The 21,599-nt window shown below is 44.9% G+C and overlaps 1 protein-coding gene across 1 annotated transcript in view; it reads left to right on the top strand.

The window, feature by feature from the left end:
* The window catches only part of PLCH2 (phospholipase C eta 2), a 303,179-nt gene that overhangs the window by 233,365 nt on the left and 48,215 nt on the right, over positions 1-21,599 (top strand). The window contains exons 8-12 of the mRNA XM_036747264.1: positions 1,254-1,374; positions 8,401-8,575; positions 15,682-15,789; positions 21,067-21,225; positions 21,359-21,400. Coding sequence (XP_036603159.1) covers positions 1,254-1,374; positions 8,401-8,575; positions 15,682-15,789; positions 21,067-21,225; positions 21,359-21,400 — 605 coding nt within the window. The remainder of the gene's footprint in view (positions 1-1,253; positions 1,375-8,400; positions 8,576-15,681; positions 15,790-21,066; positions 21,226-21,358; positions 21,401-21,599) is intronic.

The following is a 21,599-nucleotide window of genomic DNA, read 5'->3' as shown; positions in this document are numbered from 1 at the left end:
TGCCAATCACTTCTTGGCCAATCCAACAGGTGTGTATTAGGTGCCTGCTATATGCTAGGCACTGACCATACAAAGATAAAAAGTAAAACACTCCCTCTCCTCTGGGAGTTTACATTCTAATAGAGGAAACAGCAAGAATACAGACTATAAGATATATTCAGTCAGTTCAATGAGACAGTTTCCTGTCTTGGAATCCTGGGTTTCCTTTAAGACTCAGCTCAAGCACTGCCCTGGACATGAAGTTTTTCCTGGTTTGTCCAACTACTAGCACTCTCCAATGACCTTCCACTCCCTTCATATACATCCCCCATTTCCCTCTCTGTGTGCATGTTGTCTCCTCTATTAGAATGTAAGTACATCCAGAGGGCAAGAGCGGGTTCGTTTTCTCTGACATCTCTAACACTTAGCACAATGCCTAGCATGTAGAACATGGCTAAGAAATGGTTGCCAGATTCATCTTCTCTGTTTTCTTTCATTCATTCAAAGATCATTTATTAAAGAATGTACAGTGTGCTGAGAACCTTGGTGTGTTGGACTTGGATCCAGACTTCTGTATTGTGACAATGGAAGGAGAGTGATGGATAAAGAGGGAAAAAGAGAGAGGGAGGGAGGGAAACAGAGAGAGAGAGAGAGAGAGAGAGAGAGAGAGAGAGGGCTTAGGGACTTAACTAATTGAAATGTTTAATTTTGGTATTTTTTTTCAAGGAAGGAAGAGATGTGGGGACTAGTCAGTTCATGTCCCACAAACATTCAATAAAGAACTACTATGTGTAGGATTCTGTGTTCAATGTTAAAATTTTTTTTAACTCACATAGTTGTTGCCTTCAAAGAGCTTATAATAATTTTTGGTTTGGAGGGAGGTATAGGACACATACCCAAATGACTATGCTACAAATTAGAATATGAGAGGGACAAGGGAGATATCCAGGCACAGTGCTTGGAGAAATGTGAAAAGGGAGAGATCCCTTTATCTGGGTGGGATGAAGGCATCAGGGAGCCTTCATAGGCAGATCGCACCTCAGTTGGGCTTTGAAGGGAGGGAAGGATCTCAATAAATGAAAGTGGGGGAGGGGAGGAGGGTAAAGGAGCAGCGTGAACCAAGGGCTAGGGATAGGAGGGGGTCAAATAAAGATAGATTGTAATCTGATTGAACTGGAACATGAAGGGTAGTGGGGAGAGAGGAGTGCAGCAAGGAAGGTCATGGAGGACTTCATGGCACTCATCAACTGACTTTGACCTTTGCCCCTCTTTAGTGGACTGTTGGGATGGACCAGATGGGGAGCCCATCGTGCACCATGGTTATACCCTGACTTCCAAGATCCTCTTTAAAGATGTCATTGAGACGATCAACAAATACGCCTTCATCAAGAATGAGTGAGTGGCAGCCCCTGGAGTCCTTGCCCCCCCAATTACATTGGGTCCACCTTTCTACATCTAGGCAAGATAATGTTGGGTTCTAATCTCAGCCTTGATCCTAATTCTTTGTGTGGATTTGGGCAAGTTCCTTTCTGGGCTTCTCTTTCTTCATCTGTAAAAAAAGAGGGGGTTGGCATAAATTTCCTTCCAGTTCTAAAGCCATACATATATTATAGCAGCCCTCAAAAGTGAATTCAATCGTGGGCAGTACTGGATGGCACAGTATCTAGGAATAAGGAGGTAATGAGTCTTCTCTCCTTTGCCCTAATCAGACCCCATTTGGAATATTGGGTTTAGCTCTGGGCACCACATTTCAGGAAGCACATTTAGTAAGCTGGAGAACGGGCAGAGGAAAGAAACAAAATGGTGAAGACCTTGAGTGGCCATATTAAGACTGGAAATGGATAACCTGAAGAAAAGAAGGTTTGGGGGGCAGGGAGAAGAAAATAACTGACTTCAAATATTCAAATGGCTGTGATATGGAGGAGGGATTAGCCTTTTTCTGTTTGGCCCTAAAGGGCAAAGCCAGGATCAGTAAGATGGAGGTGTAGAGGCAGATTTAGGCATGATGTAAAAATAAGTAAAGGAAAACAGAATGAAAACCTTCCTTAATGATTAGCACTGTCCCAAAGCAGGTTGTCTTGAAGGGGATGGGTTCCCCCTCCTAGGAGATCTTTGAGCAGGGCCTGGAGGACCGATGGTCAGGTATGTTGTAGCTGGGATATTTGGCTAAGGATGGCTTGATTGAGATGGCCACTAATATCCTTCCACCTCTCAAATTCTGTCATTCTGTAGAGCTAACAGGTATCAATAGCTGCATTTGATTGGGCCAGTTGGGTTGAGGCTAGGATAGCTGCCTAAACTGCTGGGACAGGAATGATATTCTGGTTAGATTGCATTGTAACTTCGCCTTTTCTGTTAGGGCATCCAGAAGCCCTTCCCATTGGTCTTTGGGGCTGGGGATACTGCCCTTCCCCCAAAACAAACACGAACATACACTGTCCATACTGCCCGTCCCCCAACACACCACACACACACACACACACACATACATGCACACACACACACACACACACACACACACACACACACACCATAGCCAGGTCCCAATGAGCTTTTTTCTCATTATTTCTGATTCCATCCTTTAGCCCCGGGCCTACTCTCTCCTTTTGGCAGAAAACTGGGGCCCTCTCACCTGAAATCACCCTTGCAAGCAGCTCATGGACCCCTTCATCCCTTATACCCCACCCCCCACTGAAGCCCTGATCTCCTAGGGAGTGCCTCTGGAATGCTCTTGAACAGAGATTCTGTCTAGGACAGATTGATGGGCAAGGTTAACACAGTAGCTATGTGGAGGGTGTATTGGGGTATGTGATAGCAGGGGAGCTGGATAATCCAGATGGCCAAGAAGATCCTATCCACTTCTCACATTCTGTGATTCTGAAATGGAATCAAGACTTAGTGACTTATTGATGAGGGAGAGGAGAAATATATGCCTGGATGTGGGAGCCTATGTGTGGGGCTCTGTGTGTGCACATCTGTGCCCACCTGTTTGGGTATGTATTCTTATCTGCCTGTGTCTGAGGTTCAGTGGGCAAACAGCCTCCCACATACATGTGATGACCCCATTTATTGTGGTTCCCATATTAATTACCCCAGAGGAGACACACAGCCTTCAGGCCTGCTTTGTTAACACTCAGCATGGTTGCAATGCACCATTAAAAAAAATCCAATTTAGTTTCTCAAAATAGACTGTCTATTATGACTTTTGCATTCAAGTCTTGTCGAATGGAGGCTCTCGGTCTGGGAAGGAAGTGTTAATTGTACCAGGAAGAAAAAAAAAAGGAGCAAGATTAATTTGAGTATTAAAAATAGAGTGACACCTTCGTAAATTGGTGGGCCCAGCTCTGAGTGAGACGTGATTGTGATCAGAGAGATAGGCAACTTCAGCTCAGGCTGGTGGTTTAGCAGGATTCCTGGAGTGGGGAAGCAAGGCTCTGAATCTCTGTGACAGACAAGGACTGGAGAGCCCATGATTGAATCCAACGAGCAATTATTTAGCACTGACTTCGTGCCAGGTTATCAGTCAACCAAGAAGCATTTATTAAGCACCTACTATGTGCCAGGTACTGTGCTAAATGAAGAGGTTGCAAAAAAAGGCACAAAAGGGGTCCCTGCCCTCAAGGGCTCAGATTCTAATGAGAGAGGTGCCATGTAAATAACTTGGTACATACGGGATACCTGGAGAGAAAATGGAAGGTGATACCAGCAGTGGAAGAGGAAGGGGATGGAAAAGGCCCTTCAAAGAAGGTGGGATTGAAGCTGAGTTGTGAAGGAAGTAAGGGAAGTCAGGAGGGGGAGATGATGGGGAGGAAGGCATTCCAAGCATGGTGGACAGGCACAGAGTCAGGAGATAGAGTGCTGTATTCAAGGAACAGCAAAGAGACCAACATCTCTGGAACTTTGTGCTTTGGGCTAGGGAAACCGAGACAAAAGTGAAATATTCCCCATCCACAAGGAGGCAGAAAGGTGGAACACTGAAGTTGGGAAGACCTGAGTTCAAATCCAGCCTCAGATGTTCACTGCCAGTGCAAGTGTGAGCAATTCACACTTGCTTCTACAACCGTGAAATGGGGATAATAAAACACCATAACTGTGGAACAGGGATAATAAAACACCTACCTCCCAGGGTTGTTGTGAGGATCAACGGAGATAATATTAAAATAGATAACAGCAAAGTGTTAGCTGTTATTCTATTAATAACATTAATATTATTCATTGGTAACTATTAGCTGTTATCATTCTATCAGGGAATGCAACAACAACTGATATAATAACTTATAAAACAAATGCAAAGCAAATATAAGATAATTTCAGGGAGAAGGGACTAGAGGCTGGGGGATCAGGGAAGATGCTTCAGGTGGTATTGAGGTGAGCTTTGAGAGAAATGAGAGATTCTTAAAAGCAGAGGTGAGGAGGGAGAGCATTCCAGGTAAGGATGACAGCCTGGGCAAAGCCATGGAGTGACCTTTTTGGAGATCACCAGGGAAGCCAGTGTCACTGGATCGAAGGTTATAGGGAAGAGAATTAGGTGTGAGAAGCCTGGAAAGGTAGCAGGGGGCAGGGGATGAAGGGCTCTGAAGAACAAACAGAGCATTTTGTATTTGATCCTGGAGGTGATAGGGAGCCATGGAGTCTATTGAGTAAGGGAGGTGACATGATCAGACCCCCCACCCCACTTGAGGACACTCACTTTGGTGGCTGAGAGGAGGATGGATTGGACTGGGGAGAGAACCCTAGCAACTATAGTAATAGTCCAGGTGTGAGGTAATGAGAGTCTTCACCAGTGTAGGGGCAATGTCAGGAGGAAGGGAGGGCATTTTTAAGAGATGCTGTTCAATCATTTTTTTCCCAGTCATGTCTGACTCTTCATGACCCCATTTGGGGTTTTCTTGGCAAGGATACTGGAGTGGTTTGCCATTTGCTTCTCCAGCTCACTTTACAAATGAGGAAACCAAGGCAGAATTAAGTGACTTGCCCAGGGTCACATAGATAGTAAATGTCTGTGGTCAAATTTGAACTCAGGAAGATGAGTCATCCCGACTACAGGCCAGGCACTCTATGCACTACAGTGCCACCTAGCAGCCATCAAGAGATGTTGCAAAGTTACAAATGGCTGGCCATTGGCAACAGATTTGCTATGAGAGGTGAGAAACAGAGAGGAGTCGAGAATGAAGCCTGGGTTATGAGCCTGGGTGACTGAAGAGATGATGGTATCCTCCACATGAATAGGGAAGTTAGGAAGAGGGGAGGGCTTGGGCTGGGGGGAAGAGAGGGGAGATGAATGAGTAAGTACCCTTTTGGATATGTTGAGATTAAGATGTCTACAGAATATCGAGTTCATTAGGTCCAATAGACAATTGGAGATTTGAGGCTGGAGTTCAGGAGAGAGGTTAAGTCTCTGGGTAAGGAGATTTAAGAATCGGCAGCAGAGAGAGGATAATGGAGTCCTCGGGAGCAGATGAGATCACCTAGTGAAATAACATAAAGGGAGAAGAGAAATGGGTCCAGGACAGAGCCTGGGGGTAGGGGGAGACACTCCTCATTAATAGACATGTTGAGGAAGAGCCAGCAAAGGAGACCAAGAAGGAGTGGTCAGCCAGGTAGGAGGAGAACCAGGCATGGTGGGGGGGTCCTGAAGGAGAAGAGGGTGATGACAATGTCAAAGGCTGCAGAGGGGGTTAGGATTGAGGAAAGGTTAATAGATGTAGCATTTGGTCATTGCCTGGGAGTTACAGGGGTCCCCACCCCCAGCAGGAGCTTAATGTCGTCAAGCGGACTTGTCCCACTTAAGTGGGCTCTTAAATGGTTAATAGAGCAGATGAGACGGCAATGGGCTGGAACGATTCTGAAGAAGGTGTTTAAAGTTCGGCACCATTCATTGCTATCATAAGAATGTCTACATAATAATTTGATTACAATGATAGCTTCTGCTGGGAGACCGTGAATTGTAATAGCAACAGCAACTGATATTTCCAGAGTTTACAAGTCTGTAGAGTGCTTCCCACACTTCATCTCATTTGTGCCTGGGAGGCAGGGGCTGGTGGTATCCTCATTTTACAGATGGGGTAACTGAGGAACAGAGAAGTATTTGCCCCGGGAGCCTACAGCTAGTAAGAGTCTGAGGCGGGATTAGAATTTAGGTCTTGCCGACTTCAAGTCTTGCTAACTTGGAGCACTGTGGCATGTGTGCTGCGTCTATGGAGAAGGGGGCTGGCCTGGGAATCAGGGAGGTTCAAGTATTACCTTGGAAATATATATGTTGAGGAATAGACGTGCGGGTCCTAGTGTCCTGAAAGAATTCCCTGGGACTGTCTCCAAGTTGAAGAAAGGCATTTATTGGCATGACCCACCCAAGGGGCCGCCATGAGAGAAACAGAGCAATTAGGTTAGGAGTCTTGATTTAAATACAGTTTGGGGGGATGGAGAAAGCCTGGGAAAATCAGGTAATCCGGAGGTGCCTTATCAGCCAGATAAGCAAAAGGAGGGGAGGACTACTCCAGGGCATCACACGGTCCAGACAGATAAGCCAAGAGAATGGGAAAGGGGGGGGGGGTGGGAGTGTCGGGTTAATTGGTGGCACTTGGAGAAATCACACCTGTGAGTCCCAAGGCCAGGGAGCTTCACAGTCTTCTTTGATGGCTTTTCTGGCTGGTCACGTCCTGCATCTTATCTCATATCCTGCATCCTGCTTGCTCCATCTGCCTCAAACACTCCTGTCTGCCACACTTCATACTATAACTATATATATATATATATATATATATATATATATATATATATATATATATATATATATATATATATATATATATATATATATATATATATATATATATATATATATATGTACATACAGAGAGAGAGAGAGAGAGAGAGAGAGAGAGAGAGAAAGGGGGAGGGAAGGGGGGAGGGAAAGAGGAGGGAGAGAAGGGGAGGGAAGGGGGAGGGAGAGAGAGAAAGAGGAGGGAGGGAAGAAGAGAAGGGGGAGGGAAGGAGGGAAGGGAGAGAGGGAGAGAGGGAGGAGGGAGGGAGGAAGGGAGGGGGAGGGAGAGACAGACAGAGAGAGAGACAGAAAGAGAGGCATGTGGACACACACACACACACACACACACACACACACACACACACACACACACTCCAGCTAAACTACAGGTTGTCTAGGATGACTAAAAGGATCCTTATCACTCTGAATGTATGATCCAGGTATCCTGTCACTCTTGCTTGCCTGCACATAGTAGGTAGTTAATAAATGCTTTTTAATTGATTAATTGTAGTGTTGGGCTCTCATGTTCTTTCTGGCTTGTCTATCTTCCTGCTCACTTTGCTTCTCTCTCTCAGTCTTCCCTTCCTTCCTTTCTTATCTCTTCCTCTCCTGCTCCCATCTTCTCTGTTCTCCTTCCCTCCTCCTTTCCCCTCTCTCTCTTCCTCTCTCCCACCCTCCTTCTGTGTATTCCTTTCCCTCCCTCTCTTATCCTCTTCCCCCCATCTCTCCTATTCTTTGCTCCCTTCTCCTCTTTTCCCTCTCTCATCTTTTCCTTTTCTTTTCCTTTTTTCCTCATTTTCCCCTATCTCCCTCCATCTCTCTCCTCCTCTTCCCTTTCTTTCTTTCATTCATTCTTTCTTCCTTCCTTCCTTCCTTCCTTTCTTCCTCCCTCCTCCTTTGTTCTCCTCTCTCTTTTTTTTCTTCTTCCCCCACTCTCTCCCCTTCTCCCTCCCCCTCTCTCTTTCTCCTTCCTTTTCTCTTCTTTCTCCTTTCTCTCTCTCTCTGTGCACCTCCCCGCCTCAATCCTCTTCAGCTTCTCTCCTTCCCCCTCCCACTCTCAAACATGTACACTGAGACTATTATAGTAATCTCTTTAGTTTTTTTGTTATGACTCCCACAACTATTGAGTCTGTGGTCCATTAAAAGCACCAGATTGTTTTCAGATGTCTAGGAAAATTTTAAATAGTATTTTTTTCCAATTACATGTAAAGATAATTTTTAATATTCATTTAAAAAATGTTGAGTTCCACATTTTTCTCCTTCCCCTCCTCCCACCCTAAATGGTAAGCAATTTGATATGGGTTGTACAGAAACATAGTTTTAGAATTGGAAGGGAGACCTTAGAAGCCACGTAGTCCAGTCCCTTTATTTATAGATGAGGCTGAAAAAGCTTCAATAACTCACATAGGGTCACACAGGCAGTAAGGGGCTGGGACAAGATTGGAACTCAGGTCTTCCTGTCAAAAAGGCTTGTAATCACTGCCAGAACCTCATCTGCCCAGATCACTCCCAGAGTCCTCTGGCCTCCTTTTGTATCAGTTTCCTGACAAAGGCGCCTTTCTCTCTCCTGTTCCTGAGTGCCTGGGTCCAGCAGCTGCCCCTAGTTCTCTGAGCCAGCTCCTCTTCTCACATGCCCCTCTTCCTCCCCTTCCTCCCAGGTACCCCGTGATCCTATCCATTGAGAACCACTGCAGTGTGCTTCAGCAGAAGAAGATGGCGCAGTACCTGACTGACATCTTAGGGGACAAACTGGACTTGTCAACAGTGAGCAGTGAGGAAGACTCAACCACTCTGCCATCTCCTGAGAAGCTGAAAGGCAAGATCTTAGTGAAGGTAAAGGCCCTGCCTGGTCTGGACATCCTGGGATGGTAGCCTACTGCCTGGGGGCCTGGGGGAGGGCCATGGATTCCTCCTAGTCATCTCCTTGAGGTCTGAAAATGATCTTGTGTTTTAATGGACCACAGACTCAAAAACAACTAAAGCAATTAATATATTAAGATTAATAATCTTAATAGAGACAGGTACACCTTCCAGTAATAAGAAGGTGACAGTTTTTCTGTATTTCATGAATGATTTCAAGTTTTCAAACATGAATGACTGGTGGCGCTCATGCCAGAAACAAAGGTGTTCAAAATGAGGATGGGCATTTGGAGGGAGGTTGACAGGTTTTTAATTTGGTTATCTTGACTTTGAGATGCCAACAGGGCTGAGTAGAGATGTCCAGCAGAAGGTTAGAACTCTGGGAGGCCAAATGACATAATGAATAAAGTACTAGTGATGGCATCAGGAAGACCTGAGTTCGAATCTTGTCCCAGACCCTTACTACCTGTGACCCTATGTGAGTCATTGAAGCTTTTTCAGCCTCATCTATAAAATGGAAGGATTTCTAAGGTCTCTCTTCCAATTCTAAATCTATGTTCCTATATAACCTATTGCTTAGGGAGCATTTAGGGAGGGAGGAGGGGAGGGAGAAAATTTAGAACGCAAAAATTTTTAATGTCTGTTAAAAATTGTCTTTGCAAAAAAATTTAAAAAAAATAAAATAAAAAGAAAGGGTGGCTAGGTGGCACAGTGAGTAGAGCACTGGCCCTGGAGTCAGGAGGACCTGAGTTCAAATCTGACCTCAGATACTTGACACACTAACTAGCTGTGTGACCTTGGGCAAGTCACTTAACCCCAATTGCCCTGCCTTCCCCCCTCCAAAAAAAAATTGTCTTTGCAAGCAGTTGAAAAAAAATACTAATTAAAAAATAAATCTATGTTGCTGTGATTTGTCAGTCATGGCTGGAGAGGAAGAGGTTTGGCTTTCAGACTCATATGTGCCTCGTCTAGCTTCCTGTGTAGGTTGGGGCAGGGGTATGCTGGTAAACGCTCTCTGAAAATGCAGGTGCGTTTTCATGTTTAATATGCATTTTTCACATTTTCTCCAAAACTTTTTAAAGTCCTAGACAATCAACAAGTCCTGATTTGGAGAAGTTGCTAATTTCTGGGTTGTAAATGCTCACACTGAAAATTTAACAACTGGTTCTCAGAAACCTGTACGGTTCAGCTCCAGCACACCCCTGGGCTGGGAGAATGACAGAAGGAGGATTTACACTGTCAGAAGCAGTGTGATCTTAGGGAAAGTGCCCTGGCCCAGAACTCTAGATACAGGGTTTGGTTCTAGGTTTGACCTAGCCTCAGAAGCCTGAATTGATGCAGAGAATGCAAGTTCCTTTTTTAAATTTATTTTTTAAAATTTATTTTTAGTTTTCAACATTGATTTCCATAAGATGTTGAGTTACAAATTTTCTCCCCATTTTTACCCTCCCCCCACCCCAAGATGGCATATATTCTGATTGCCCCTTTCCCCAGTCAGCCCTCCCCACCCCCATCCCCTTTCCCCTTACTTTCTTATAGGGCAAGATAGATTTCTATACCCCATTGCCTGTATATCTTATTGCCTAGTTGCATGTAAAAACAACTTTTTTAACATTTGTTTTTAGAACTTTGAGTTCCACATTCTCTCCCCTCTTCCCCTCCCACCCACCCTCCTTGAGAATGCAAGCAATTCAATATAGGTTATACATGTATCATTATGCAAAATACTTCCATAATAGTCATGTTGTGAAAGACTTACTATATTTCCCTCCATCCTATTCTGTCCCCCTTTATTCAGTTTCCTCCCTTGACCCTGTCCCTTTTCAAAAGTGATTGCTTTTGATTACCACCCCCCCAATCTGCCCTCCCTTCTATCAACCCCCACTCTTATCTCCTTCCCCCCTACTTTCTTGTGGGGTAAGACACCTGATTGAGTGTGTATGTTGAGAATGCAATTTTCTATCTTGAGAGAAGGAAGGGACCTTGGAAATCATCTAGTTCTGGCAGATGAGGACGATGAGGCACACAGCAATCATAGAATAATAGGGTTTTAGCCTTACAGCTAGAAGAGACCTCAGAGTCCAGCCCACCTTCCATTTTTATTTTTCAATTATTTCAGTCATATCTGACTCTTTGTGACCCCATTTTGGGTTTTCTTGGAGGAAATACTGGAGCAGTTTACCATTTCCTTTTCCAGCTCATTTTACAAATAAGGAAACTGAGGCAACCAAGGTTGAGGGACTTGGCCAGGATCACACAGCTAGGAAGTATCTCACTTAGCCACTGATTTAGGCAGGTCTGGCCTTTGAATTGAACCCTCTTCTCTGCCCGTGGCCCTGGCCACTGAAGAGTTTGAAGCTGTGTCCTGAAGGTGAAGAGTGTAGGTCTCTTATTCTCAGTAGGCAGGGAAAGGATTGAGGACCGTAACTGGACAGCCAGCCACATTTAAACTCGGGTCCTCCTAACACCAGGCCCAACGCTCTATCCACTGTGCCACTGTGCCCTACTTCCCATTTTAGAGATGAGAAAACTGGACCCTAGAGAGATGAATTAACTCACATTGAAAATACCAAAGTTAGCCATCAAACCAAGGTCCACTGTCTCTGAATCCGATGTTCTTTCCAAGTTGCCACCTTCCAGATTTCAGTTCCACTCGAGGAAAATCATCCTCCCAATTGGAGCTGTCCAAAAGTGGGATGGGCCCCCTTGGAGGAATGGACTTCCCCATCACTGGAAGGCCTCAAGCCTTAGATGATCTTTGTTGGGAATGTTGTCTAGGAGACTCCTGGTCCAGTGAGGACTGAACTTTGTGATCCTTCCCAGATCTAAGGTTCTATGATCATACCTCTTGCTCTGCCAATGTGACCTTGGCTGAATAATTTAACCTGGGGCATTCTGGGCCTCACTTTCCCCAACTGTAAAATGAGGAGATTGGACTAGATCATCCCTGAGGTTCCTTCTAGCCCAGGGATCATAGAATTGAAGCTGAAAGTTACCTTAGCAATGACCTCGACTAACCCCCTCATTTAAAGATGAACCAATTGAGAATCAGAGGTTAAGGGCACTCGAGTAAGTGAGTAGCATAAGTGGGATTTGAATCCAGGTCCAAATCCATTGCTTTTCCCATAATACCACACTACTATGGGTCTAGATGTCCTTGACACATTCAATAGTAGTAATAGCTAACAATAATAGTTAACATTCGTACGGCACTTACAGTGTGCCAGGCGCCATGCTCAAGTGAGCGCTTTACAATTCTTATCTTGTTTGATCCTCACAGCAAACCCTGGGAGGTAGGTGCTATTATTAACCCCATTTTTCAGATGAAGCCACTGAGGTCAGACACAGGCTAAGTGATGCCCAAGATCACATAGCTAGCAAGTGTCTGAGACATGACTTGAACTCAGGTCTCCCTGATTCCAGACCCAATGTTCTATCCACAGCTCCATTTAGTGCCTCGTTAAATAAATATATAAAGGAATGAATGAATGAATGATTGAATAGATGAATAAATGAATGAACGAGTGAATGAATGAGTAAGCAAATAAATAACAGCATTTATTAAGCAGTTACTGTGTGCCAGACACTGTACTCTAAGAAGTCCAGGCAACCTCTCAGAAACCATAGCTGCCTTGGAAGCAACAAGTTACCATGGAAACAGGGCTAGATATGGGATCAAAGAATCTGAGTTTGAGTCCCAGCTTTGCTCCTCACTACTTCTGGGACCCCACCAAGTCACTTCAATTCAATAAATATTTATTAAGTGACTCCTATGTGCCAGGCACTGTGCTAAGTGCTGTGGATACAAAAAGAGGCAAAAGACAATGCCTGCCGTTGAGGAATTTACAATCTAATCAAGCCTCTCTATATCTCGGTTTCCACAAAACTAGATGGCCTGTACAGTCCCTTTTCGCTCTGAATCTCTGATCTAATCATCTTGTGCCTGCCAGGCCCTGGGTGCTGGTGAGGGTGGAGTCAGTCCAGATACAGCCCTGGGGGACCTCATGCTACACAGTCTGATGAGCCTGTCTGTGCTCCTGCAACCCTGAGGCCCTTCTGGCTGCTAACATTGGAATAGGCTTGTCTCTCCCTAATGAAGTGTCCATTTCCAGGAAAAGTCACTTAGCCACTGATTTACGCAGTTCTGGCCTTTGAATTCAACCTTCTTCTCTGCCCCTGGCCATGGCCACTGAAGAGTTTTGAAGCTATGTCCTGAAGGCGAAGAGTGTAGGCTGACACACTCTCTTATTCTCAGTAGGCAGGGAAAGGATTGAGGACCACAATTGTACAGCCAGCCATCTGGAGCCATCCCTTGGGGCTCCCCTGCCAGTCCCACAAAGCAGGAAAGTTGAATGGAACTGAGTCACAGCTCAACTACAGAATGATCTCTCCTTCTTCCCTCTTGGTGGGAGAAAAAAACCTGGGACCAGGAGCAGGGCAAAGCTGGGTCTGGCTTCTGCTGCTAACAATCTGTGTCCTTGGGGGCATTGCTAGGGAGGCTGTCCAACAGTCCATAGATGATAAAGATCCTCGGGTCTCAGAGGACTGGCAAATCTGATTTAGGAGCACAGATTTAGACGAGGAAAAGACCTTGGAAATGAACTGTCCATCCTCTCATTTTACAAACGAAGAAACTGAAGACCCTAACAGAGGGAAAGGGCCTTGCCTTGGGTCATACATTAGGAAGTGTCAGTCCATCAGTGAGCAGTTGTTAAGTGCCTACTATGCGCCAAGCCATGTGCTAAGTGCTGGAGAGATAGAAAGAAAGGCAAAAATGGGGTTCCTGCCTTCATATTCTAAAGGGGAAGGCAATGCGTGGCACAGCGGATAGAGCGCTGGACTTGGAATCAGGAAGACTCACCTAGTTCAAATCCAGCCTCAAACAATGTCTAGTTGCGTGAGCCTGGGCAAGTCACCTAACCCTTTTTGCCTCAGTTTCCTCAGCTGTAAAATGAGCCAGAGAAGGAAATGACAAACCAAGAAAACCCCAAACAACAACATGTGTATTTCTCTCTCTCTCTCTCTCTCTCTCTCTTTCTCTCTCTCTCTCTCTCTCTCTCTCTCTCTCTCTCTCTCTCTCTCTCGTATATATGTATTATACACAAACACACACATGATATACAGAGTAGGTAGAAGGTAACTTCAGAGGGAGGCACTGGCTTTGGGGCTAACTAACCAAGAAAGGTCTCCTGATGAAAGTAAGATTTGAATTGAGTCTTGAAGGAGACCAGGGAAGCCAGGAGGTGGGAGCAAGGAGAGAGGGCATTCCAGGCATGAGGGCTAGCCATACAAAAGCATGGAGATTGGAGGTGGAGTATCACATGTGAGGAATAGTAAAGAAACCAGTGTCACTGGATTATAGGGCACCTGGGAGGGAGTAAGGTGTGAGAGGACTGGAAGGGAAGGAAGAGGCCAGATTGCAAAGGGATTTAAATGCCAAACAGCATTTTAGATTTTATTCTGGAGGTAATAGGGAATCACTGGAGTTTAAGCTGGGACGGTGACACAATGAATCTATGCTCTGAGGGAATCACTTTGACCAATGAGTGGAGGGTCCATTGGAGTGGGAAGGGGCTTGAGGCAGAGAGATGAACCAGCAAGCTATTGCAATAATGATGAAAGTGATGAAGGTCTGCAACAAGATGGTGGCAGTGTCAGAGGAAAGAAGGGGACACATATGAGAGATGCCGGGAAGATATAAACAGCAAGGTAGGCTATGTGGACCAAGTATCAAAAAGGAGTCAGGAGTGGCAGTTCAGCTGTGAGCCTGGGTGACTGGGAGAATGGTGGTGCTCTCAACAGATAAAAAGAACTTTGAAAAAGGAGACAGTTAACAGGGAAAGGTGATGGATTCGATTTTAAACATGGTAACCTTGAGATGCCCACAAGACATCCAGTTATGTCCAAAAGGAAGTTGGTGTGCTGGAAGACAGTCTGGCAGAAATTAAGTTTAGACCAACATATTCTACAATAAATTCTAAACTAATGTGTGAATTTAATATTTAAAAAAAAACATGCCCCCAAATTAGAAGTGAATTAGATCATGATCCAGAGCTATGGGTAGGAAAAATATTCTTTGGGGAGGAGGGATATTTAGTATTTTGGTTTTTTAATTCAATTTTATTTTATTTTCAGCTCCAAACTCTTTCCCTTCTACCTTCCCTTTCCTGTCCTTGAAAAAGCAAGAAAAACAAAGCCTGTTATAAACATATGCAGTCAAACAAAGCAAATTCCCACAGTAATCATGTCCAAAAATATATGTCTCAGTCTACACTCTTGAGTCCAATCACCTCTCTATCTGGATGTGGGTAGTATACCCCATCATGAATTTTCTTGAACCATGACTAGTTCTTGTGTTGGCAGGGTTCGGAGATGCATTCTTAACCAAACAAGAGACAGAGGCAATTACAAAAAAAATAGACAATTTTGATTACATGAAACTGAAAAGCTCATGCACAGACAAAAATAATGTACCTGGAATTAGAAGAGAAGCAGTGAAATGGGGGCTACTCTTTGCATCAAATTTCTCAGATAAGATTTGGTAACCAAGATACTTAAACAACTAACAGACATGACCAAAATCCATACTCTAATAAAGAAATGGTCACAGTATGTGAACAAACTTCTCAAAAGAAGGATCACAAACTGTTAACAATCATAGGAAAGAATGCTCCAAATCCCTACTATTAAGAAAAATACACATAAAAAGAACCCTGAGGTTTCAGCTCACACCCTAAAAATTGTCAAAGATAACCAAAAGTGGGAATAGTCAGTTAGTTGTGGCAACATAAGCACACTAGTACATTGTGGGTGAGCTTGTGAATCAATGCAACCACTTTTGGAATTATGCAGTTAAGTTGACTAAAATGCCCATATCCCCCCCAGGGAAGTCAGACAGGGAAGAGAAGAACCAGGAAAAGGCAGTGTCAGGAAAACCTGGGCGGGAGAAAGAACCTAGGAGAAAAGAGGGTGGATGTAGCCAAGGGCGCTAAGCTCCCCCCACCTGCTTCATCCTTCTCTTCTTGGTTTATTTAATCTCACCATCTGACACCCAATTTTTTTGTCCTTTTGGTCCCCAGGGAAAGAAACTCCCAGCGAATATCAGTGAAGATGCAGAAGAGGGTGATGTATCTGATGAGGACAGCGCCGATGAAATCGATGATGACTGCAAGCTCATGAATGGAGATGTAAGTCACAGAGTCCCTCAGACCAGCCATGAACCTCAGCTCCCATTCTCATTGGGTTCAGGAGGCATGCAAAGTTGACTGGAGCCCAGGAAGTAGCAACAGCCAGAAGAGATGAACAGAGTAGCAGCATCCTCAAGAGATGACATATGGGACTCCCACTTGAAGTTCAGAAGTCAGGAAAGGAGGCTAAAAATAGCTGGGAGGGTGGAAGGGGCTTGCTGGGTGGAAGATCTTTTAACCAGCAGGATGGCACTGTTCAAAGGGAAATGTTCTTGTGAAGCCCTGTAAATAGATTTGATGCTGGGGTGAGGAAGAGCAGATCAACTCCAGCTAACCCACGCACAGCCTGGGCATCCCAAGCCATATCTGCTAGAATATTCTCCCTGCAGGGCATGCCTTGCTCCAAAGTTCCCTTTGGGTCATAGAGTTGGAAGGTACCTTAGTCCAACCTTCTCATTTTACAATGAGGAAACTGAGGCTCAGTGACTTGCCCAGGGTTGCATAAGTATTAAGCCCCAGAGACAGGATTTCAACCTGGGGACTCCAGACTCCATTGCCAGTGGTTTTACTACACTGTTTCCCTGCCCTGGGATGGACATGGATGCTTTGGAGACACCAGCTTACCCAATTGGATTGTCTCAGGATAAGGTGTTTGCTCAGTCTATGTCAGGTTTATCAGCATGTAAGCTCCTTGAGGTCAGAGACTGACTTTTGTTTTTGTATCCCCAGTGCCTGGAACACAGTAGATGCTTAATAAAAGTACTTATTGGTTTTTGAGGTTTGAGAGGGATCATGTATTTGTGGAAGCAACTTTAGAGGCTGTCAGACTGAGTACAAGCCCTTCATTTTACAGAGGTGGAAACTGAGGCTGGGAGATGTTAAGTGACTTGTCCAGGACCGTACAGATAGTTTTTGAGATAGCCTTGGAACTCAGGTTTTCCTGTCTCCAAATCTAGTTCTCTATTGACTACCTTTTACTACACCCTGAAGGTTGCCCAGGGTCACATTGCTAATAATTGGTAGAACCAGGTCCTCTGACTCTAGGTCAAGCAATCTTTTCATCATACCATGCTCCCCCCAACCCCTTCCTTCCTTCCTCCCTCCCTCCCCCCCGCTTCCTTCCTTCCTTCCCTCTTCCTTACTCCCTCCCTTCCTCCATTCCTTCCTTCCTCCCTTCTTTCCTTCCCTCTTCCTTCCTCCCTTACTCCCTCTATCCCCAATCCCCCTTTCCTCCTTCCTTCCTTCCCTCACTTCAATCCCCACCCTTCCCTCTTTCTTTTCTTCCTTCTTTCCATCCTTCCCCTCCCTTTTTCCTTTGGGACGTCAGCCTCTTTACCACTTTCCCCTGTTGCCCTTGATTCCAGCCTCTTGGACCTAATAGGATTAATTGAATCCTTCCTTCACTTATCAATTCTTTGAATACTTGAATCAAGTAACCCACAAGCATTTGTGGAGGGTATTCTATGAACTAGGCATTGTACTAGGTACTAGGGATACAATCAAAATGAGAGAGAGAGAGAGAGAGAGAGAGACAGAGAGAGAGACAGACACAGACAGCGAGGGATGGATGGAGGGAGGGAGGGAAGGAGAGAGGGGAGGGAGGGAGAAACAATTCCTACCCATTCTGTTGGAGGAAATGTCTACACTTATAAGTATACAAAAAAGAAATACAATGTAATTGAGACTGGGGCAAAGGAGAATGCCTACATGTAGCATTGGGACTGATGTTTGAAAGAAACTAGGGAATTCAAAGAGTCAGGTGGGGAAAGAGTGTGTACCAGGCATGGGGGAACAGCCTGTGCAAAGGCTCATAAGTGAGAGATTGAAGGTCATGTGTGAGGAACAGCAGGAAGGCTAATGCGGGTGGACCGTTAACAACAGCAACAGTAACTAGCATTTGCACAACGCTTTAAGGTTTGCTTCACATTATGTTTTCTCATTTGATTCTCACAACCACCCTGGAAGATGGGTGCTATCACTGCCCCCATTTCACCAATTAGGAAACTGAGGCTGAACGAGGTTAAACGATTAACTCAGGACCCCACAGCTAATAAGTGTCTGAGGCAGGACTTGAACTTGAGTCTTCCTGGCTCCCAAGTCTGACAATCTAACCATCGCGACACTTCCTTCTTCATGAAAGGAAAATGTATCATAATCCTGGAAATTCAGCTCGCAGCCACGTTGTAAAGGGCTTTCAGTGACACATAGAGGAATTTATTTATCTTTGATCCTGGAAGTTAGCGGGAGCTACCGACGTCGATTGAGCTCAGGAACAGTATCGGCTTTGAGAATGTCCCTTTGGCAGCTGTGCAGGGGATGAGAGATGAGAGAGAGAAGAGGGCAGAAAACAGCTCTCCTCTCCCTCCCCAGCCCTCTCTCCTCTAGGCAGCTGGCACCCAGGCTGCGGAGTGGGGTCATCTCCGTGTCATCCACTGTCTCCTTTCCCGCTTCTGGGAAATGGTACGACAACCTCTCTCCTCCGAGACACTGGAAGAGTTAAAAGATAAAATCAAAAGTAGCCCAGCCTGAGAGAACCAGCTGTCTTAAGAGCAGGGAGTCCATCCCGTTGCCTACCTTTTATAGCTGGTGATTATTACTTGCAATAAAACATCGGTAGGTGCCTTGGTGGCCCAATCTTTCTTCACTCACTGGAGTTCTCAAGTGGGGTGTCTCTCTGTCACTGTATGTACCTCTTCTGGATGGGGGCTGGGCAGCTTTATGAAAGAGATTGAGAAGTCAGGAGTTTTCTTTATGGTCCTGAGGGGAGAATGACTGTTTAAACCTTTGCAGGAACCAGGGAAAACAAATTGTTTGGCTATTTCCGAAGTCATACAGTGTTCTGTGATTAAAGTCTTACAGCTCCACTCTGAGTCACTGTGGATTTTATTATCCCCTGAGGGCCAATGAAATGGGATGACAATTATAGGGGAAAACTCCCCAGGAACGGGCCTCCTCCCAGTTGTTTGAGAGCTGGCAGGGAGTATTCGGAATTGGGTTAGGATAGCTCAGTGTGAATTTCTCAAAATTAAAAACCAAACTGCCTGAGGGTGATTTAACTTCTTTTCTTAAATCCATTGTGAGTTGTGTGTTCCAAGAGAAAACAGACCTCTGTATCCCTTACTGCCAGCCAGTGGAGACTCAGGAGCTAGGAAGTCAGGTCACAAAGGAAGGGATGAAGGCTGCTCTTCTCTGCTCTGGTCAAATCACATCTGGTTATTTATGGAAGCTGGAAAGCCTCCAGGAAGGGGCAACCAGCCCCGATTCAATCAATGAGTCATCGATCGTAATATGATTATCAGAGCATAATGTCATAGATGATGTATGTCATAATTTGGCTAGCATTTAGGTAACACTTTCATGTTTGCAAAGCATTTTACAAATACTATTTCATTTTATCTTCATAACAACCTAAGGAGATAGGTGCTATTTATACCCCCATCTTACAGATGAGGAAACTGAGGAGGAATGAAGTTAAATGACTTGCCCAAGGTCACATAGCTAATACACATCTGAGACTGGATTTGAACTCAGATCTTCCTGACTCCAGGCACAAGAGCTCTATCCAATGTGCTATCTAGTTGCCTCTAGAGGGAAATGGGTGTGGTATGTTAATCTCCAAGAACAGAAGCACAGAATTCCTGCTGCCTTCCCTTCCCCAACCCCTCCTGGCCAAATAACTACAAGGTTTATAAATAACCTACTAAGCAGCAGCAGAACACCCACTCATAGGAAAAGACACAAGGAGACATATGTTTGCTCCTCATCCTTGGGTCTCAGTTTTGGTGTTTCTGGGAAATGAAGTCATACCTGTAACTGTAACCCAGGAAATTGTTTAAGCCTAGACCGTCTGCTTAGACCCATTTGGAATAGCCCAAGGGAAGTAGAATCTGTGTCATGTTATATCAAGGCAAATGAAGGGAAATGAACCTCTTACAAATGTACAGATCTAGAGTAACGCAACCTTTGAGTACACTAATCACCAGCAGGTGCAACAAAAACAAACAGAGGGGTTAACGGAATTCCTTTCACACCAGAGGTTGTCCTCATGGGCTCTTGGTTGTATACCCTTCTACCCTCCTTCCCCTGGAGAAAGGGTCCTAGTCTATCCAGACTACATCATTTAAGCCACGTGGCCTCAGGGGTCCCTTCGAACTCTGGGCTACCCTATTGCTAAATACCAGTCATGCCTGTTGACTTCAGCATCTCCAGTCCTCCCAATAGGGGAATATTTGTCAGTTCTTGTTATTCAGTTGTTTCAGTAATGTCTGACTCTCCAAGACCCCAGTTGGGGTTTTCTTAGCAAAGATACTGGAATGGTTTGTCATTTTCTTCTCCAGCTCATTCTCCAGATGAGAAAACTGAGGCAAACAGGGTTAAATGACTTGTCCAGGGTCACACAGCTGGTTAAGTGTCTGAGACCAGATTTGAACTTAGGAAGATGAGCCTTCCAGATTTCAAGCCCAGTGCTCTATCCACTTCTCCACTTAGCTGCCCTTGGTGGCTCTAGACTTTCAGTATTCTGGTGGGTCAGGTGATTGACTAATCCATTGGTGACCTTTTCTTGCCTTACCAGGGAAAGTTAAAGTAGTCCTCTTATGTGGAACTAGAGGTGCCTGGCTTCAAAAGCATAGCATCTCCTGGTATCTGGCTAACTCAATTCATTTCAGCAAGCATTTACTGAATACCTACTATATGCCAGGCATTTTACTGGACACAGGAAATATAAAACCAGAAATTAAATAGTTGCTACCCTCAGGAAACTTGTATTCCTACTGGAGGAATTCACAGGTAGTCAAGTAAGCAGTTAGTCAGTCAATAAACATTAAGCACCTACTATGTGCCAGGCATTTTACTGGACACAGGAAACACAAAACCAGAAATTAAATAGTTGCTATCCTCAGGGAGCTTGTGTTTCTACTGGAGGAATTCACAGGTACTCAAGTAAGCAGTTAGTCAGTCAATAAACATTAAGCACCTACTATGTGCCTGGCATTTTACTGGACACAGGAAACACAAAACCAGAAATTAAATAGTTGCTGTCCTCAGGGAGCTTATGTTTCTACTGGGGGAATTCATAGGTATTCAGGTAAACAGTTAATCAATAAATATTTATTAAGCACCTACTATGTGCCAGGCACTGTTCTAGTCATGGGGGCAGGGGAAAGCGACACAGAGACACAGAAAATGAAATTATATTCTCAGCTTCCATTCTGTTCCATGTGCATGCTCGCTATTAGCTCGATCCACTAGGTAACTGAGATTCTCAACTATGTCCAGGCTTCCACCAATCGGAAACGAGTGGAAAACATCGCCAAGAAGAAACTGGACTCCCTGATAAAGGAATCCAAAATCCGAGACTGTGAAGACCCCAATAATTTTACCGTCTCCACACTGCCTTCCTCGGGGAAGCTTGGCCAAAAGGCCGAAGGCAAGAAGGTAAGCCTTGGGTTGCCTCTTTCTCCTGAACATGTCCAGTGAACCTCCTCAGAGCCTGTCCTTTCCCTGCTTGTTTCTTCCTCTTGGGCCCTTGATAAACCTGACTCTGGCCTCTTCACCCTTCTCTTTGCAGAAATTTGCTTCTCTGGGTGCCTCAGCCACAGATAGAACTATGGTGAGTCTCACCCCCTTCTCTGTATGCTCTCCTTCCTTGGCCTGAGATGCCTCCTGGTACAGTGGACAGAGGTCCTGGACTATGAGAGTATCTGCGGTCCAATAACTAGGTGTGTCATTAGGGGAAAGACACTTCTTTGTTCTGAGCTTCAGTTTTCTCCTCTGGAAATTGGACATAATAATATTGGTCATAACTACCT

Source organism: Trichosurus vulpecula, chromosome 2, assembly GCF_011100635.1.
Source record: "Trichosurus vulpecula isolate mTriVul1 chromosome 2, mTriVul1.pri, whole genome shotgun sequence".
NCBI lineage: Eukaryota > Metazoa > Chordata > Mammalia > Diprotodontia > Phalangeridae > Trichosurus > Trichosurus vulpecula.
Note: the sequence above shows the minus strand (reverse complement) of the source record. Positions and strands in the feature narration are given on the sequence as shown.